Genomic DNA, 20,991 nt, shown 5'->3' on the forward strand with positions numbered 1-20,991 from the left:
AAACACGAGACACTGGCGGCTGCAGCCTCTAGAGACGCCATAGGCCTCAGGGAAATTCCTGGAGCTGTCTCAGTGCGGCCTGTGGGCGTCTGGCTTCCCCAGAGACCAGACGGGGCGAGCCACCCTCCGGGTGAAGGCAGACTTCTCATTCCTGTGCCCTGCGGGGCGTCTCATCACACACACACACACACACACACACACACACACACACACACACACCCAATGCAGCAGGGAGAGCAGAGCTGGCCATTTTGTTGTCTCACACCCAGGCCACACCAGTCCTGTCACGTAGGGGAAATCCCCATGACATGGCCGTGTGATCCAAAGTGGCCGATGAGGCATCGGCTTACATGCAGGGATGAGGACATTCTTTGTTTCTCCAGGACCTTCCCCAGAGCAACAGACCACCGCGGGAATGGCGGTGACCGGCGCGGCATGCAGAGTCCACGGCCGCGGTAAATGCCGCCCAGGGTCTTACGTCAGGGCTCCCCTTGACCTTTCAGACAACTGTCTGGCATTTGCTCATTACCATCCTCCCGGGCAAGGAAGGGCTGGGCAGGACACGAGCTCCTGCCTTTGCCACTCCGGCCATGGGCTGCAGAGATGCACCCCCCCCCCCACGCCCAGACTGGCCTCACCCCCCCCCCTCAACCTTCCCAGCCCCACCTGGTCCCAACAGGTCAGGGACACCTTCATCTTTTCTTTAAAATTCCAGTGGGCCTGCTTTTCCTCTCGATTCCCCTTCTGACCTTTTCTTATTTTTCCCGTTCTTTCTTCCTGTTTCCACCTTTTCTTCATTCCTTTCCCTCCTTTCGGTTTTCCTCCTGCCTCATTAGCGTGTCCCAAGGCGAATCTATGACCCCTCATTTCCTGGGTGCCCTATGAAACGCAAATATCAAAATCAGGAGAGGCTGGCGTAAGCTGGGGGAAGCGGCTCCTCCCAGGCCTGTCTGCTTTCTGGGACAGCCTATCCTTGAGCAGTGACAGTACAAATATTGTTTGGTTTTTTTAAAAAATATATTTATTTTATTGATTTCAGAGAGGAAGGGAGAGGGCGACAGAAACACCAATGATGAGAGAGAATCATCGATTGGCTGCCTCCTGCACAAACCCCATTGGGGATTGAACCAGCAACCTGGGCATGTGCCCTTGGCCAGAATCCAACCCGGGACCCCCCAGTTCACAGGCCGACACTCTATCCACTGAGCCAAATCTATGAGGGCAGTACTAATATTGTTGACAGGGAATTGGGAATAGGAGAGAGTAGAGGTTAAAGGTCATTGTTCAAGATTTGTAAGAGATGAAGAGAGAACAGCAGCACCTGAGGGTGTGGTGGGGGCTGTCGGAGAAAGGAGCGTGGGAGTGCCAAGGGCTCAGCTGTGCACATGACCTTGGGCTCTGGGAAGGCTCCAGGCCAAGTCCTCACCGATTTGACACTGACGCCCAAGAGGAGGGTTTGATGGGTTTTTCCACACTGACTGGCCCTGTCAGTCACCCAGCTGATTCCTAATGATATCCTCAAGACAGAACTCCCACTTAATTGAAATCTTTTCATTGAAATAGAGCAAAATTAAGCTTTAAACAGATTGAGAAAATGTGCAGCTGCCTAAAAATGATAGGAAAAATGTCACAGCCTTAACAACGCATCAGTATGACGTGTTTCCTTTCCTCTAGTCTAGAAGGTCAACACTTTGTGTGCATAAAGTTAAGTATTTGATTGAGGAGATTTTGAAGGCTCTTATGCAGCTTCTCATCACTTTGTGAATTTAAAGGACGTTTTTAACAGTGTTTCACCATCCTTCCCATCGGATGGATAGTTACTGTGTCAGAGTGGACAGTCACGTCTCTTCAAGCCTGATGCGTGGTCAGCCCGGTGGGTGAGCTCCCGGCTGCCTCCACACCTGCCTCTGTTCTCAGCTGGTGTGGACCCTAAGCTGGGAGTGGACCCCAGGCCGGGAGTGGACACGCATGCCTTCCCAAGCACCGCTCTGAGCTGCGGAGTGAAGAGAAGAGCGAGCGGGAAGCTCTGGTTTACAGGTTCCCAAACCCTCAACCCTCCAACCACTCATGCAAATGAATAGATATTCCCATTTAAGAAACACCCCATACACAAAAGTCAAGGTCAGAGAAAGCCAGTGTTTACATTATCAAATGTCACTGGCCTCCTCAAACAGGGTTCTGGGTGTGCTGAAGGCATTTTTTCTTGATACAATAATCGGATTTATTTAGAACTTTCCAGAACTCATCCACATAAAAACCAGACTCGCCAATGCCTCTCTTCCACCCTAGCAAAGTGATGCGCTATGCTCATCTCCAGTTCAGAAGGCAAGGCTCCCTACACAGCCCCCCTTGAAAAATCTGCCAGTGAAAGCGCAGGGGGGATGGGCACAGGCCTTCCTCACCTGGGAGTGTCGTGACCCCTGGCCATGACCCCTGGCCATGCCCTCCAGCAGCGGCTCCTGCTCAGCCCACCTGCACTTCTGCTGTCCTCCCCCCATCCCTCGGGACTGGTCCTCCCCAGCAGGGTCTCCTCCCCAGCCAGACCAGAGCGTGGCCTGTGCCTCCCTCGGAGAGACACACCCAGGAAACCAGTGGTGCGGTCCCGTGGCCGCCACCCACCCTCTGCGGGCAGTCAGTGTGCATGCAGAGAGCACAGCTATTTTTAGAAATTCTAAGACTGGGATCTGTTTCATTCCATCCGTCAGCCAATGTCAAAACCCCTTTCCAAAAAAAAAAAAAAAAAAAAAAAAAAAAAAAAGTCTGGAAGCTGGAGCTTACACAACCGCTTAAAAAAATATCTTTTCCCCGGAGTCTTTCCAGCTAAGGACACAGCATGAGGTTTCAGGGCCACAGTTCTGTGGACAGACTTCCCAAGACCCCGGTGTAGTCCCCGGTGCTCAGTGCCTTCTGTCTTCATCCTGCAGATGCCTGGGCTGGGGCTGGGGGCTCGAGGCTCGTGTGTAGAATCTTTCAGCTTCTGCTGAGGCAGTCAGTCTTGCTGATGGTCCAGCTTTCTCTCCGGCCCCGCTCTCCAGCTGGCACCACACAATGCAGTTGTTACAGTGGAGGGAGGTGAGGTTTGGATGGTCCATATAACGCGGCCCAATCACTACTGGTAATGTCTTGGCTCTGCCCATGTTCCTTCTGCTTCTGGCCCAAATGGTTACATCTCCCGGGACGAGTGAACTGCCTTTTCCTCTGGCCCGCTTCGCGCTTTAATGTTTGGCCCAGGGGTTTGCTGGCTTCCCCCTATCTTCTGAGAAACTAATTGTCAACACATAGTTCAGATGACTCTTAAGCTGATAACTTACAACAGCTGTTGTATCGAGTTACAGAGCCTCAGAGGCTCAATCAAAACTTATTTTTTTTCCTGCATTAGCTGAACAATTAATGTATTTAAAGATGTATCCACACTAACCATGACTCACCAGATGCAGAGAGAGCTCACCCCCAGAGCTAGGGGTCCAAGGGCCTGGTGCCCGGACCAATGCCATCACATGGACATGCTAGGCAGACTGCTTTGCTAGAAGGTATGTTCTCTATGGATTCATTTGGTTATAAATTCAAGAGCATCACGTGCTAAAATGTTTATCATCGTGAAAATGCTGAGATCAATTGAAATGTAATAGCAACTGTTACCGTGTGGACGTTTCTCTGGTAGGCTCAGGCTTTGTCCCAAGCCCAGTCTGCCATCTGGCTAGAGAAAAAGAAAGAGGGTGGGGGTGGAGGGGGGTGAATGGTCCATAATATCCAATCCTACTTACAACGGAAGATGGTAAACAGACCGAGCTCAGCTGCTTATAATACAATTCTCGTTTTATTTTAAACGTATTTTGCATGATATAAAAATATTGGTCACAGTGAGCTTTACCAATTGTTATTGCTATACACATGGATGCAGAAACAATATTTTTAGTGGAAATAAATTATATAGTCATTTTTTTTTTTTTAAATCACAACAGGAAAACCTCGGCTACTCGGTCCTTGGCGGAAAACCAGTGTTTCTGAGAGGTCTTTGCAGGTGAGCTGGGGCCCGTGTCCGTGACGCTGTCCGCGTGGCCCGGGAAACACCCACAGACGCTGTCCCTGTCGCCGCGGCCCCACACGCTCTGTCCGCAGACAGTCTCTAGGGGGAGCACAGTCCTCCACGGGGGGAGCGGGTACCGGGGGGCTGCCCACTCAGTTGCCATGCGGCCTCTTCCAGTACGCGGGCACACAGCGGCACACCTCCTCGCTGAACGCCAGGCCCGGCTCGCAGCCCCGCGGCCGGTTCGTGCACGGCCGCCGGTAACAGCTGGGGAGACAGACAGACAGACACACACTTCCGTTAGAGACCATCATACGAGGAGGGAGAGCCCTCCGGCTCACAGCCGCACAGCTCTGCACGGAGGGGCCTGGGAAATGTGATCCTGAGTGAAAGAGGCCAAACTGAGACAGGCAAATATCACATGATCTCAGCTGTGGAATGGAATGAGCAAAATGAATGGAGCAACAAAGTAAGACCCTAAGCAGGGAGGCATGGAACAGAAGACTGACATGCCTCGATGTGGGGTTGGGGGAAGATTTATGCACTCAAGTGGGGGTTCCTCAGCCTGGCCTGCAACTCTCGCAGTCTGGGAGCCCTCAGGGGATGTCTGACGGATGGCTTGGGCCCGCTCCCCTGGATATCCTTAGAGCTGCCATGGAGATGAGAGAGGCTCCCACCACTACCACTGCACTTGCCAGCCGTGAGCCTGGCTTCTGGCTGAGCGGCGCTCCCCCGGGGGCAGTGCACTGACCACCAGGAGGCAGCTCCTGTGTTGAGCATCTGCCCCCTTCTGGTCAGTGAGCATCATAGCGACCGGTCATTCCGCCGTTCAGTCGATTTGCATATTAGCCTTTTATTATATAGGATATGCATAGCCATGGGCATGTGCAATAGGGTGGTGAAGACCTGGGGCATAGGTAGGAGCTAGGAGGAGGGGGGCAAAGGAGGGGATAGGAGATATCTGTAATACTATCAACAATAAAAAATACTTGAAATAAATAAATACATAAAAGACCAAGGGGAGGAATCCGTTATGCTACAAACACCTTTTGTGTTTTTCTAAATTTTAAATGAGAACGAAGTTACTTATTTGTCATAACATCAGGTTTAGAGGTTCGTACATTGTCAGTTTGTGCTTACAATCACACAGTTTGAGAGGAATGCCCCCCCCCCCCCGCCCCCGACACACAGCATCAGTGTGTCTCGGTGCTGATGTAACAAATGGGACACGGCCAGCAGGGTGTTTTGAAGTGCTGTCTGCTTTGTAGATGAAGCGGAAGTGTTGGAAGTGACTGTTCTGGGAATGCTGATTCAGGGTGACCACATCAGCATGAGGCTTTCGGGGAACCAGAGCTTTGAAGGGACCCAACCCCACCATCTGCAGGCAGGACTGTGGTCCTCAGGGCAGCCCCACCCTCACTCCCACCTGCCGGACCTGCAGCTGCCAGCATGGTGGGGGCTCACCCCCCTTGCCCCCGCTTCCCACCTCGGCTCCATGTACAAAGGGAGGGACAGTTTCCCCGGGGGGCCCCTCTCTGTCACCCCTAAACTTCCAGTTTCCAGCAGTGGTGAAAAAATTAATGATCCAACAACTAATCCCATCCCGAGCCCTGTTGCTCTGAGGAATAGAGAGGCCTTTGAAGATGTTGTTTTGGTTTTTTTTTGGCATATGAGTTTGCTTAACACATGGGAATGGGGATGGGTGTCCAGGGAAGAATGCAAATGGCCTGCCATGGAAATCACTGTGCACTGCAGAACACTCCACATGTGATGCTGATGCGATTGCTGCACCTCTTGTGCTTTAGCAAAGGAGGCACATCCAGTTAAAATGTGGTTCCTAAACTTCTAAATACAAATGCAATTTCCTAAGACCACTGTTGTTCTTCAACTGAAAAAGACAGAATTCTCAATGAGCAATGCAAGTTACTGAACAAGGCAGTGGACCAAAGCATGCATATGCTGCCCACCATACTTCGGGAATAAATATTAAGAGAAAGTGGGTGTAAATATTTTCACAATATAAATTATTATTTTTTTTTCTTCAATATATACATGAAACCTGGAATTACACCCCTAGAAAAGTGAACATAGGAAGAGTTTCAGTAAATAAAAATCTTCGGGAAGCATGTACACTATTAAGAGAAATACAATGATATAAATCTCTTCTAACTTATAAGAATTCTGGAGAAAAAAATATGGTTACAGGTTAGACTTTATAAACATACAAATTTCAGCTTTTTCAATACATACTAATTAGGTTCGCTTAGAAGACTCACTATACAAAATGGTTCCATAAGATTTGATATCTATATTCTTCATTTTTAAAATACCCTGGTAACTTGAATAGAGATATGCAAGTAGTAAAATTTCAATATAGTTATTGCTTAAAATATTCTAAAGAGAAAAAAATGGTTCCAGTAAGGTATTCTGAAACAATAATGAAAAAATATGTCATCAATTGTATCTGTAGATTCACTGAATCTTCTTATGCAGCAGCTAAAATGCTAGTGTAGACCAATCTTCAAATATAACAGAAAATGAGAGCACAGAGCCTTTGAGAACAAAAAGATGGACACTGCATTTACTGAGGAAGAGATAATGATGAACATCAATGCAGAGACGCGACTGTGAATAGATGGGATGAGAGCGTCGAGTCTGTGCACAGCCATCCCCGAAAGGGCGTCAGCGCCGTCTGGGAAGAGTGGATGAAAGAGGAGAAGAGAAGCACTGAAGGTGATGAAGAGCAAACATCTGAAACTCAGAGATGCCAGGAAAGGGCAATGCAATGTCAGCCAAAGAAGAAAGAGAGCGTAAAGAAAAGCTACAGAAGGGCCACTTCCAGAAAGACCGAACTGTCCAGTGCATCTGGCAACCAAGAGTGTACTGATACCTTAAACAGAAACCTATATGGAATTCTAGGGCACAAACCCCATTAGTTGGTTGAAAATTCAGAGATGGCCCAGCCGGCTTGGCTCAGTGGTTGAGCATCAATCTATGAACCAGGAGGTCACGGTTCAATTCCCGGTCAGGGCACATGCCTGGGTTGCGGGCTCGATCCCCGGTGTGGGGCATGCAGGAGGCAGCTGATTAATAATTCTAGCTCATCACTGATGTTTCTATCTCTCTCTCTGTCTTCCTTCCTCTCCGAAATCAATAAAAATATATTGAAAAAAATAAAAAAAGAAAATCCAGAGATGAAAGAGGTGACTGTGTGGTTAGAGAGGCTGGGGGGTGGAGGGGTGGGTAAAATATATAGCGATGGCAAGAGATGAGACGATGGGTTATGAGCACACAATGCAATATACAGGTGACATGTTATACACTTGAAACCTATATGATATTATTAACCAATATCACACCAATAAATGTAATAATTCAAGTTTTTTTAAAAAAATATTTTATTGATATTTCACAGAGAGGAGGAAGGGAGAGAGACAGAGAGCTAGAAATGTCAAAGAGAGAAACATCGACCAGCTGCCTCTTACACACCCCCTACTGGGGATGTGCCCGCAACCAATGTACATGCCCTTGACCGGAATCAAACCTGGAACCTTTCAGTCTGCAGACTGACGCTCTACCACTGGGCCAAACAGGCTTCGGCTAATTCAAGTTTTAATAAAAGAAAGAGGTGGACCCGAATAGGGAAGACCTAGCCTTAAGCATCTCTGGCAAGGAGGACAGGTCTCGGTGGCTAACATGATCTCTGCACACGACACGCTGAGAAGATAGAAGGCATTTGGGAGCTTTCATAACCTGAGCAGAAAGGACAACAGAGTTCAGGTGTAAAGGTCAGGAAGAGAGAGGCATGATGGGTGAAGCAATGCTGAAGGAACAGGGACAACATGTCGAACATCGAATCTGGCTTCAGTAGCCGGCCACCTTATTCTCAGGACAGAGAGGACCACATTCAGAACTCACACCGACAAGATTCGGGTCCAAAAGCCTCATTTTTTTTTTTATTTTTTATTTATTTATTTTTTGTGTGTGTGAAGAGGGAGCAGATTTAAGGAAGGAGTCTTGAGTAACCTCTAACAGCATATTAATTTACTTCTCTAATTCCATTAAACACTTAGCTTCACTATTTTTATGCCTAGATACAATTCTACAGTAATTCTCAATGTCTTGTCCTTTGTCAGTTTTAGATGCTATTTTCTGCACTTAGAACAGTTGTCTTAAGTCACATCTGATGGAATCATAATTGTGGTGGAGGCAGGTGTGCATGCCCAATTGTATGTTTTTTGTTGTTTTTAATCCGCACCCGAGGACATTTTTTTCTACTGATTTTTAAAGAGAGTGGAAGGGAGGTAGTGAGAGATGGAGGGAGGAAGGGAGGGAAGGATGGAGGGAGGGAGGGAGGGAGGGAGGGGAAGGAAAAAGGGAAGTAGGGAAGGATGGAGGGAGAAGCATTGATGTGAGAGAGACACATATACGGGTTGTCTCCTACACATGCACCTAGGAAGCCAGGGATCAAACCTGCAACCCAAGTGCATGCCCTTGACTGGGAATCAAACCCAAGACTCTTTGGTGCAGCAGCCGATACTCTAACCACTGAGGACACCAGCCAGGGCCTGGCTGCATCTGGAAAATAACTGCCCTATGCACCGGTCCAGCTCGGGTGGAGAGCCATCACCTCAGCTTCTGGGACAAGGACTCCGTGCACTGAACTTGGATCTGGTGTGCAGTCCCAGGCCTCCTTTCTGGCCTTGAAAGTGTGGCATTGGTTGGAAACTCCCAGAACGACTCTTCCAGAATGTACTGGTTCCGCACTAGCCACCGCAGCTGCTGTGAGTGCTGAGAACACTGCGTTCAGCGGAGAAAACATTCTCAGGAAGAGGAACACCCATGGCTCACGGGGACCGCTCACCTGCACGTCTGAGGCTGGAACTTCTTCCCCTTGAGGAAGCACTTCTGGGGGCTCTCTGTGCACTCGCAGGCGCACCGGGCCGGGTTGAGGGGCTGGCTCCTCGGGCAGGCCCTCCTGCACACGCACTGGCACATGCTCTCGTCGAACTCCCGGTGGGGCCCGCACGCACCGGGCGAGAGCTTGTTTCTGCACACGCACTGGCACGAGTCCCTGTCCAGCTCCCGGTGCGGCCCGCAGCTGGCAGGCCGCAGCCCCCCTCTGCACACGCACTGGCACGTCTCCTCGTCCAGCTCCTTGTTGGGGCCACAGACGTCGTGGAAGCCGTCAGCCGTGTCTAGACAAGCGGGCGGGACATGGTTACTGCACCTCACTCTGGCTGGGGGGGAGTGAAGCAGTAAAAGCATCTTCCCTGGCATGTCCATCACAGGGCTGTGCACAGACATGGGTGTTCCTGTGTGGGAGAGGTCAGTGCACACACATGGGTGTTCCTGTGGAGGAGAAGTGAGGGCACAGATATGGGTGTTACCGTGTAGAAGCGGTCAGGGCATGGACATGGGGACATGGGTGTTCCTGTGTAGGAGCGGTCAGTGCACAGACATGGGTGTCCCTGTGTAGAAGCGGTCAGGGCACAGACATGGGTGTTCCTGTGTAGGAGCGGTCAGGGCACAGACATGGGTGTCCCTGTGTAGAAGCGGTCAGGGCACAGACATGGGTGTTCCTGTGTAGAAGCGGTCAGGGCACAGACATGGGTGTCCCTGTGTAGAAGCGGTCAGGGCACAGACATGGGTGTCCCTGTGTAGAAGCGGTCAGGGCATAGACATGGGTGCTCCTGTGTAGGAGCGGTGAGGGCACAGACATGGGTGCTCCTGTGTAGGAGCGGTGAGGGCACAGACATGGGTGCTCCTGAGTCGGAGCGGTCAGGGCACAGACATGGGTGTCCCTGTGTAGAAGCGGTCAGGGCACAGACATGGGTGTTCCTGAGTCGGAAGGGTCAGGGAACAGACATGGGTGTTCCTGTGGAGGAGCGGTCAGGGAACAGACATGGGTGTCCCTGTGTAGAAGCGGTCAGGGCACAGACATGGGTGTTCCTGTGTAGGAGCGGTCAGTGCACAGACATGGGTGTCCCTGTGTAGAAGCGGTCAGGGCACAGACATGGGTGTTCCTGTGTAGAAGCGGTCAGGGCACAGACATGGGTGTCCCTGTGTAGAAGCGGTCAGGGCACAGACATGGGTGTCCCTGTGTAGAAGCGGTCAGGGCATAGACATGGGTGCTCCTGTGTAGGAGCGGTGAGGGCACAGACATGGGTGCTCCTGTGTAGGAGCGGTGAGGGCACAGACATGGGTGCTCCTGAGTCGGAAGGGTCAGGGAACAGACATGGGTGTTCCTGTGGAGGAGCGGTCAGGGAACAGACATGGGTGTTCCTGTGGAGGAGCGGTCAGGGAACAGACATGGGTGTTCCTGTGGAGGAGCGGTGAGGGCACAGACATTGGTGCTCCTGAGTCGGAGCGGTCAGTGCACAGACATGGGTGTTCCTGTGGAGGAGCGGTCAGGGCAACCCCAACGGGAGGCAAGCGAGGGCCTGTCGTTAGCGAGCTGGTGCAGGCTCTCAGGACCTGAGCCTGGTGCGTGTGGGACTGATGGGAAAGTGTGTGCCTACCACGCAGAGCCCGGCACCCAGTCACCAGCCACCGCGCCCTTACCGTCTCCCGCTTCGGCGGCGAACAGGAAGTCGTGCGGAGCCAGGCACCTGCAGACGTGGCTGCTCCACGTGTGGTTGGCGGGGCAGGTCTGGTTGTCAGCCTGGCACCTGGGGGAGACAGAGACCGGGCGGCATTAGCATCACGGGAACAGAGACAGGGCCATCGCATTCCTAGCCTAAGTATCCCGTCAACACATGCGTGTAAGAGCGCTCCACAGTGATGCCAGGGCATAGGGAATGACGTGGACGTGCCCTCCGTACCGCCCCCACCCGCAGGGGCTGTGGCATTCCCGCCCCGGAGGGGACCACAGTGAGGGGGCGGGTTTGACTCCCTCCAGGCTTCCCTCTCTTTAAGGTCATACCCTGGTCTGCACCATCGCATAGCGCTCTCACGTGTGCAAACATGGGACAAAGCCTCTTCCTCCAAATGGCCCTTCCACTAAACAACAGGACAGGCCATGACGTTCTGCTCTTTTGTCTGTGGAGGCTACACAGGGTCCATGTAAAGATTATTATTATTGATTTTATTGGTCCCCCGTGGATAGCCATGGGAGTGGCTGCAGCCTTGGCCTTTGCTAACAAGCCCCCAGGAAGCATTCTGTTGCCAGGCCTGGCTGACTGCTTCCGGAAGCACCGATGCCCACACCGTCAAGGTCCATTCGTGCAAAATTCCACTCTATTCCCCACCACAGAGGCAGCCGCAACCGTGGGTTTTGTGGTGTTCGTCCTCCTTCCCCTCCTTCCATCTTGTTTGTTTTGCTGAAAGTTAACCAGCATGAAGTTATTATTCTTAGCTTTTATGACTTTGGAGTTTCCTTTTGCAAATAAAAGGAAGGAAGTAGGTAGGTGTGTATACATGTATGTATATATATATGCATGCATGCTTATATTTTATCTCATTCTCTTACACAGATGATATCCTCCCGTGGATTCCAAACCTTGATTTTTCACTTAACACTGCTTCCTGGAGAATGTTACACCTTCTTAATAGTTTCAGGTATTCCCGAGAGCAAGTCTCTGCTCATTATGTATTTTTGTTGCTATTTTGTAAGCTAATCACAAGCATATATTGATGCACGTAAAAGTTAGACAGTGCTTATCCATTTTCTAAAACAGTATCATTGTTTTTTTAAAAATATATTTTATTGATTTTTTTACAGAGAGGAAAAGAGAGAGATACAGAGTTAGAAACATCGATGAGAGAGAATCACTGATCAGCTGCAAAACCAAGGTACATGCCCTTGACCGGAATCAAACCTGGGACCTTTCAGTCTGCAGGCTGACGCTCTATCCACTGAGCCAAACCAATTTCGGCTCGTTGTTGTTTTTATTTATCTCTTTATTAAAAACTTGAGTGTTCCTCCATCAGATAAGACAGCAGTTATGTTTATATAACAGCAACGCAATTTTAATCCTGGTTGAACCAAGCTCAGATCACTCTTCTGTAAGTGCAAATCAATCTATGATGGCCATGTTGCCTCAGTGTTGACGGGTTTAAGTGGCACAGTGCTGTGGGGTCGCAGCTAGAACTTGCCAACGTGTGCCTGAAGCTGTCATGACCTCAGCCACCGTGTTCCCAGCTGGTAGTTGTAAGCCGGTCGTGGGTCATAAAATTAACGACATGACTTGGGGAAATGCATTTTTTAATGTAAAAGAATGGCATGTAATAAAATAGAAATGAGTAGAGTGCATGTGATATTGTTTTCAGCAATTGCATTTCAATTATATATATATATATATATATATATATATATATATTAATGTAAGTAATGCACATATACAAATATATATGTGTGAATATAATATACAACCTTTCACACACACAACTTCCCTTCTCCCATGTATGGGGTGTGTGTGTGTGTTTGCATGTCTGTGGTTGCAATGTCAACTATATTTGTTTTTAGTCACAGTTGGAAAAGTGACAAAATACCTACCTACGCTATTTAAGTGGCACCAAGAGGTGTCAGAATAATCCAGATCACTACCCCAAGAGAGACTAGTAAATGGCGAGATTTCCAGCTGCAGGCACATGTGTTACTGTGTCTGTGCTTAGGTTTAAAAACAGATACACAACTGTTCACCCCAAGTGGGTACAAAAACAAAAAAACAATTTCCTAGCATATAGTCAGGGAAAACATAGTTTTCTCTATAATATTCCAACATCTTAAAAAATAGAAACTCGAAAGTATGGACTGAGTGTAGAAACAAATGTAGGCATAACTGTAGAAATATGTTTCTGGGAATGTCATACAAAGCAAGGAATCAAGTCTGACAGAATTAAATAGAGATTTCATATGATCTGGCTTCATTAACCCTTCAGTTTTTGTGCATTTATGTTGAATAAATATACAGCCTTCAGAATAACACTCAGTTATATTCTGTCTCAAACACTGTGCCCACTTAAACTTTATATTGCTGATTATGGTTTGCTCAAAGTGAAGTAAATATTTTAATTTCTAATACTCTTAAAATTTAAATTTCTGGGACAATATGACTTCTGAAGCTATTAAAAATAAAAAACTACTACTTATCAATGTGAACACATATTTCCAAGTTGAAACTTGAAATTCTGCTACATACGACTTAATGAAAGAAACACACCTTTGGGTGAAATACATTTTCATAATTTCCTAGAAAGGTTATCTAAAAGTGAGTAGCAACTGCTTAGCATATAAAGCTTCTCATGGGAAAATAATTAGAGACACAATTCCCCAAAATACTGTCATTTTAGAAGAAAAGGCAATGATTTCATGGTGGACAGGTTTAGCACCATCATATCTCATTTATCTTCATCTCCAGAGCATTTTAGTTCTATTGAAACTGCAAGTTATGAATATTAATGGGTGAACATATCAACATGTTTACAAATTAGTTTGCAATCACTAGGAAAAAGGGTCTATGCTGAGAATCGTAGGGAAATATACTGACTTCCCTTTCCCACCCAGGAACACACTAGGCCTAGGCCCGCAGACATCAGTAAGGTTAAGTCCATAAAACCATCGCTGAGAGAAAAGAGGTAATGTCACCATTTTAACATAAAAAATGTTACACACTCAGAGCTGTACTGTGTAACCTCTTGTGGCGCATCAAACCCACCCCTCTGCCATAAAAACAGAAGAGCACGAGTGGCAACAACAGTTTCAGAGGAGGGATTCCCCTGGGCGTGGGGACAAGGAATGGTGACGCGGGCCTGTGGGTTATATCGTAAGTAAATAGCAAAGATATGTTTGTTAAATGTTGGATTAGGGTGGAGGAATAGGTCATTTTTGTTTCTGCTGTCCTGTAATAAGTGTTTGAATTTTTAAATTTAAATAAGTTAAAAATGCAGCCGAGACTGCAAACCCACAGGAATGAACTGACTCCAACCTTGTTCTGCATCTCTGAAGAGCTCCTTGTCAGGTGTGATGTTGGGGAAAGTTACTGAACGCGGATGATTCCGATTTTCAGATCCAGTTGAGAATCGGTCTCTCCTCTCTCGTTGTCTCTCCTACTTTCTCAGACACCCTCCCTCTATGTGCCAGATTATCAGTAAATGACAAGGTGATCTTTGCTCCATGTCCTTCAGCTAAAGAGTCAGTCCCTGCCATTCTCGGGCTTTTCCTAACAGTTGATCCTCTCACCACTTCTCTGTCCTTGAACTCTGCTGGCTTTTGTAAGATCATTTGAATTTTGTAATATCTTTCCTCTTTCAGTGTTCATCCCTTCTCTTTCTCAGCCTCCGGCATAGACCACTGCTTCTCCAACAGTTTCTAAATATTGATGTTCCCATGGTTTTATTTTCTCTGCTTACGTCCTGTATTTTCCTTGGTTGGGTTCAGCTCTTCCAATTGCTCTCACCGCCAATGACACGCTGGTAGCTACCCACCTCTCTCCCCCCCACCCCATCCAGCTGCCTGCTGAATGGTCGCTTTAATTTCTTCAGATATTGCAAATATTCAAACTACACACATAAAAACTTAACTCTTCTCAAACCTGCCTCCCCGTCTTTTGAAATATCATCAGTGCATCTTCTCTCCATTATGCCACATGCCTAGCTAATAGATATAAGATCATTTATTTTTGTTTGTTTGTTTTGGACCAAAATCCCATTAAGACTTAAATGTTTTACTTGAACATCCTTTGTGAGTTGGCACTCCTAACTTTATGAGTTCTGGATCTACATTTCTGCCAGTTGGATATGAGCGGGAGGTGTGTGATTCCACAGAAACACTTCTTTGGTTTTGTGAGCTGCTGTGTCTAACAAGTGGGCTTCCCTGTTTCAGCTTAATTTCGTTTTCCAGGTGCACTATTACATTTGCCTTCTTTTGTATTTCAATGCAAAGAATACTATAGAAGATTGCACAAAATGGCTTTTAGTAAACTAGTTACTCGAACACAGTTTCCCCTGAGGAGAGGACGCGGAGAAGGAAAACTTGATTCATACTCACTGTGGCAGCGTTGCTGGCAGGGAGCGTCTAATAATCGAGTGGACTTGTCTGTAAACATCCAGCTTGGACATGCACCGGCAGGAAGTGTGATTAGCAAAACTGACCGTGACTGGTTTGGGGCCTTGAGAGAGAGGCACTGTAATTTCAAACAACTACAAAGAAGGGACAAAAAGAGAAATGATTATATAGATGCCGGACAGCATGGCATGGCAAACGTTGGAGTCCACAAAGAGTGAGATGAACTCTTCATGAACAGATAGAGTGCTGCATAACATCCATATCCTTGATCAATTAATCAATAGGCCCTATGCTTACCGCATGTCACTGTTTCAAAGCGTATTAGGATTTTGATCATCAACTAATGATTATAGAGTGGAGATGTCATAGACCAATGTGCTCAAGGAAAAGAACTATTTCAGAGACCTAAATTATTATATATATATATTGATTGATTCCAGAGATGAAGGGAGAGGGCATGTGCCCTGACCAAGAATCAAACCATGACCTCCTGGTTCATGGGTCAACGATGCTCAACCACTGAGCCGTACTGGCTGGAGAGACCTAGATTGTTTTAAGGGGTAAGAAAGGGGCACCAATGTCCATTTCATTGTGATGTAAGAGCAAAGCTATTGGCCACCTCAAAACGTTTGGCTGAGTCCTACTGTATATAAACTGAATACATAGACAAAAAACACGTAGATGAAAAGCTGGTTTTCATTCCAAATCAAATTTCTACCTCAGGGTAGTTGTACATGTATTGAAATCTCTTATAAACATATTATGTTTAAAAGAAAAACAAAACAAAACACATTCATGATTTAACACCTAACGCTCTGTTTCTGCTGTTTTGACAAAGGTATTAGGAAAAAAATTAATCTTAGAGAAAGGTAGGGCATTTTATGTGACTGTGGGTTGGATTTTCAACATTTAACTTGACAAAGTCTCCTTCAGCATGCCATGTTTGTGGAGAACTCAAGTTCTCTTCCTTCTACCAAATCAGTGCTTTGAAACATTACGTGAAGTCCAGCGGATTTAAGTTCCTCAGGCTCTCAGAACCTAAAGGATCTTTAGTACCGATGGCAGAGTAAAATCCTGCCCATTGCCTGCTCGATAAGATCAGCATGCAGTGACTCAACTGCAGGGAACCACGTGTGTGTGGGACTTTTATGGCAATCTGGGCAGCGAGAAGGACATGACATACTCCAGAGCCTCGTGATCTGGCGCCGCCCTGCAAGTTCATACCAACAGCTGAAGATCACTGAGAAGGGTGAGGGAGCAGAGTTAGTTGCCCTGTTGCTCATACTATGGAGAGATGCATTAAAGTGAGTTTGGAAGAGTGAAATGCAGAAATATCTCCATTAAAAAAATGCATGTTTTCTTCACTGGAAATGCATTCATTTCCGATGGCATCTATTTTCTCAGCATGAGTGCCTCTGGAGGAATGGGCACAAGGTCACACCCAGGCAGGACACTTTTATAGCGACCGCGCTTGTAAGTTATGTGGACTTGGGAATGCCATCTAACTTTTCAAAGCTTTTTGTTTCTTTAAAAACTAGTAACATGAAGATAATATATTGACCCATTACTAATTACTTCATGAGACTGTTATAAAATGATATAGGCTGAAGCACGAATGTGCTTTATATATAGAGTGCTGTATAGGTTATAGATGTGCTGTATAGGTTATATATCATATATACATAAATATAATTATTTACATATATTCTCAGGATCCTAGATGTTCCCCAGAATACTGTCCATTCTCCATTGATAATTTCAACTCAGCGCCTCCGCGTATTCCAGCATTCCAGTTTTGACCAGTTTCTTCTCTAAGAGACATTGGTTCGGGCAGTTGGGCAGAACCTTTGGTTAGGTGACACGTCACACTGGCAGGAACCCTCTGTGCTATGCCTAACTATTTAAAGAAAGCTAATTCTGTGGTGTCTATCAATGTTACTGTTTTTCTACTTGCATGATACCTGCAGACCCTACATTAATGACCAGAGTGACAAAGGCAACATGAAGTGGCTGAGAAACTAAACCATTTTAACATGGTGCCTACTTAATTTTCATAAATGACTTGAGAGGTGTGCAGCTCAGCTCACAAAGGCCTGGATTTTACATCTAGCAGGTGGATAGGTGTTTGTGCCTGGAGCTTAGGAGAGCCATTAAAAAATCATCCACATTAACATTGGAACTGATGTCTGGGCATCGATAAGATGACCTGATGAGATCCAAGAATGTCTAACCACAGAAAGCTGGGCAGGAGCATTTCAGGGTGGACAAAGGCAGGTGCGCTGGGAAGAGGTGTGACAGGTAGGAAACCAGGCGGGTATTTCTAAGTCCAGGGAAGGCACAGAATGAGAGGAGGGCTTCAAAGGGGCATGTGTGGTCACAGGCTCCAGTGTCTCTGGGAAATCAAATTTGTCAGACGAGAGCGGGGATAGCTGGGCACCAGAGTGGCTTTCTAAGGGCATGGCAGAGCCAGGGTGTGAGAGCAGGAACAGCGGCCAGGATGGAGAGACAAGAGGGGCCCCACAGGACTGGAAGGAAGGGGCTCAGATGGCTCTGGCAACAGGGGACACTTGCCCTGACAGAGTGCTTGTAATCCTCGCAGGATCTGTCATTGTCTCGAGTGACACAAGGCACTTGTTAGAGGGAAGGCTCAGACCTGGTCTGAGATGGGGCTGTGTAGAAGAGTTAAGGATGTTTTCCCATCCCTGGACCTCAGGGGCACGCTTCCTGCTCTCAGTGGTGGTGGCCATTCCAGACGCCACCCTATGTGCCTCCCCAAGAAAGATCCCCGGGACCGTTACCCGTGACCTCAAGCCACTTCAACCTCTCCCAGTGGATAATGACCACAGTCAGGACCCGTCCAAAGGTACCACGTGTGTGTGTTCAGGAACAGGCGGTGAGGAATGTTCCAGAGAGATGAAGGTCAGTTAAATGTCCAGGAGGAAAAACAAGACTGGCTCTACACTTTCAGAGTAAAGGAGGCCTGTGTTGGCAGACCCTCTACTAAGAGGAAAAAGGGACAGGTAAGGAGGCATTAAAAAAAAATCACTGTTTGGGAAGTTTGTTTTTTTTTCTTAAACTTGAAGAAATCTTATGCCTTCAAATTACAGGATAGATTGGGAGAAAAATCTACTTATAGTTTAGCTCAAGTTGGCAAACTCATTAGTCAATGGAGTCAAATATCAACAGTACAATGACTGAAATTTCTTTGAAGAGCCAAATTTTTTAAATGTAAACTTCTAGTGCCACTTCTTCAAAATGACTCGCCCAGGCTGTGGTATTTTGTGGAAGAGCCACACTCAAGGGGCCAAAGAGCTGCATGTGGCTTGTAAGCCGCAGTTTGCAGACCACGGGTTTAGCTAATTAAACAACAGAAAAAAATTGTAGTTATTGATGTTTCATTCCTCTTGTTTGAGTCTAAGTAGGCAATTGGCCAGCTGGAATAAACAATTTAATCAAAAGGAATAAATAGGTCAAAAATTAAAGTTAAAAAAATATATGTTCTTGAAACACTTCTTCTACCTTCAAATTTTGACCTGAGTTTCTCAGGTAGTTCCACTCCCTTCTAGAGTGTCTCGGTATGGGAAACATGTAAGGGGCCAGGGAAGGATGGCTCTAAACAACATAAAAAGTAGAAAAATTGAGTTTTATTCATTTATCACTTTCAGAAAAATGGGGAACACCTAAGAGTGTGCTGCGGGTGAGTTAGCTTATTTGTCCTCTGCTGACTTGGTGCAGGGAAGGGCCCTTTTCCCTCCTCCAACGTTATTCCCCACTGTTCTTCAGGTGCATTCATTGATTGACATTTTCCCATTTAAAGTGATTAAATATTTCTATTACACTTCTAATAAGTACAGTAACTTGTTCTCTTTACAGAACAAGTTGTGAATTTCATATAGTTCTATTTAATCCCTTCGTTACTAAGAATGTCCATGTGCCTTTTTCCCGAGTCAGATAATATGTACTTAAAAATGTAAACTTTTTTAAACTAAAAATATTAATTAGAATCACATTATAAACTCACAGATCCCCCTCCTGAAATAAATCAGTGTATTTTTAAATATCTGGCAGCTTCCCTTCCCCACTAGAGATGTATGAACAGCCAAGAGCATCATCTCAAGAACAGGCAGATGGTCGGCAGAGCCCCGAATTTGCAGTTTGGTATTCCTGAGCCTTGGAAAAGCTGCCCAACGGCCCTGAGCCTCCATTTCTATCTAAAATAGGGATCATTGGTTGGTGATTTCATAGTTGGGCTGTTTGATTTCCCCTCATCCTCCCCATTCGTCTTCAAGATTGAGTTGAATCTTTGGTAGAGGGATTACAAATGATTAAGTTTCTATTTAAAATCATTCCTTATTTAGTTTTCAATAACTGTTTATTTTTTAAATATATTTTATTGATTTTTTACAGAGAGGAAGGGAGAGGGATAGTTAGAAACATCGATGAGAGAGAAACATCCATCAGCTGCTTCGTGCACACTTCCTCCTACTGGGGATTTGCCCACAACCAAGTTACATGCCCTTGACCAATCGAACCTGGGACCCTTCAGTCCATAGGCTGATGCTCTATCCACTGAGCCAAACTGGTTAGGGCTCAATAACTGTTTACTGAGAACCTAGAAGATACCAAGCACCAGGTGCCTTGCTGGATGGTCTAGCTATCAATCCATGAGTCTTGCCTCCATGCTATTCTTAAGAAGCCAGACAAACAATGGGAGTGAACTAGAGAAAACTTTCTATGTATTATGATTCTATGTTAGAATCATCAAAATATTAACTAGTTTACCACGAATGCTGTTAGTGAGCAAGAACATAGGTTTACCTGTCTTATGGAAATACGCGTTGGCCATATATGAAGACCTGAATCAATGCAGGAACTATAATTTTCTCTTAAAAGAGTCTGTTCTAGCCATACATCAGAGTGTTTAAGGCAATAATGGATTCTTTATATTTTAATAAAATAAGAATCCTTATACTATTGTCAGACTATTTTGTGCTTCAAATGTGTATACTGTAGTGTTTTCTGTTTTAGATTTATGCTCATAGAATGCAAGATTCATGCATTAGGTTCAGCATTAGCTAATAATTCTACGTATATATGGGTACTTAGTCAATACTGATGGATGATGGTGACAATCATAATTTGATATTTTGAACATGATGATTTTCTTAAGGCAGTTTCACACTACAAAGTGAATTGTTCTTGAATAGTAAGATACAAACTTGTAATTAACTTAGGGTCCCAGTACTAATGAAAGTCACCATGGAGACTCAGGCTGTCTATCGGTATATGCCTGTTGAAAGAATTGCTCGTTTTAAAGAAGATCAAAAGAACTTACACCCAGAGGGCATTTAAACAAGGCTGGAAATTGGGATGAAATACAATAGTATGTCCTGTAAAGTTGCAATAAAAAAGGAAGTGGCCGTCATTTCCAACTGAGAGGCTCCCCATTGCTATCAACTGGAATGTTTTAATAAGAAAGTTTAATAGTCAATTCTCACCAACAAGAATGAACTTCATTTCAAGCCATTTTTTGAAACAATAGCTTGTTTACCCAGCATAGCAACCGTTGTACAGCAACAGTTCCTAACCCTACTTATCTGGCCAGCTATTCAAGAACAAGGTGTAGAACTTCCTTGCTGAAAAAGTCCTGGATTAGCCAACGTCTAAAGGAAGGCCTGTGTGTGCACAAGTAGGAAACAGAAAAATACCTTCCTCTGTGACCTCTTTACACCCCAAGGAGAGCCAGTTTCCTCCAGCTCAGAATCATCTCACTGCCATATCTAATGCAAGCATTCCCACCTTAGCCCATTAATTATGGAAACATCGGCAGCCCCTGAAGAATAGAACTAATAACTGTCAAGTCAGAGGAAAACACTCTATGCCATGTAAAGAAGTAATCCCTACAAACAGAAGAAGGTGAAAATTATGGGTTTTTTCCAAGCACTTCCACTGAGCA

The 20,991-nt window shown here is 46.1% G+C and overlaps 1 protein-coding gene across 1 annotated transcript in view; it reads right to left on the minus strand.

Moving 5' to 3' along the window:
* Positions 1–3,798: 3,798 nt before the first annotated feature.
* The window catches only part of VEGFC (vascular endothelial growth factor C), a 73,897-nt gene continuing 56,704 nt past the window's right edge, over positions 3,799–20,991 (minus strand). Inside the window, exons 4-7 of the mRNA XM_084876263.1 lie at positions 15,018–15,169; positions 10,592–10,698; positions 8,892–9,225; positions 3,799–4,294 (exon numbers count right to left, since the gene is read on the minus strand). Of these exons, the coding sequence (XP_084732389.1) occupies positions 4,180–4,294; positions 8,892–9,225; positions 10,592–10,698; positions 15,018–15,169 (708 nt within the window). The 3' untranslated portion in view covers positions 3,799–4,179. The remainder of the gene's footprint in view (positions 4,295–8,891; positions 9,226–10,591; positions 10,699–15,017; positions 15,170–20,991) is intronic.

Source organism: Pipistrellus hanaki (assembly GCF_964339955.1).
Source record: "Pipistrellus hanaki genome assembly, chromosome: 3".
In the NCBI taxonomy this organism is placed as follows: Eukaryota; Metazoa; Chordata; class Mammalia; order Chiroptera; family Vespertilionidae; genus Pipistrellus; species Pipistrellus hanaki.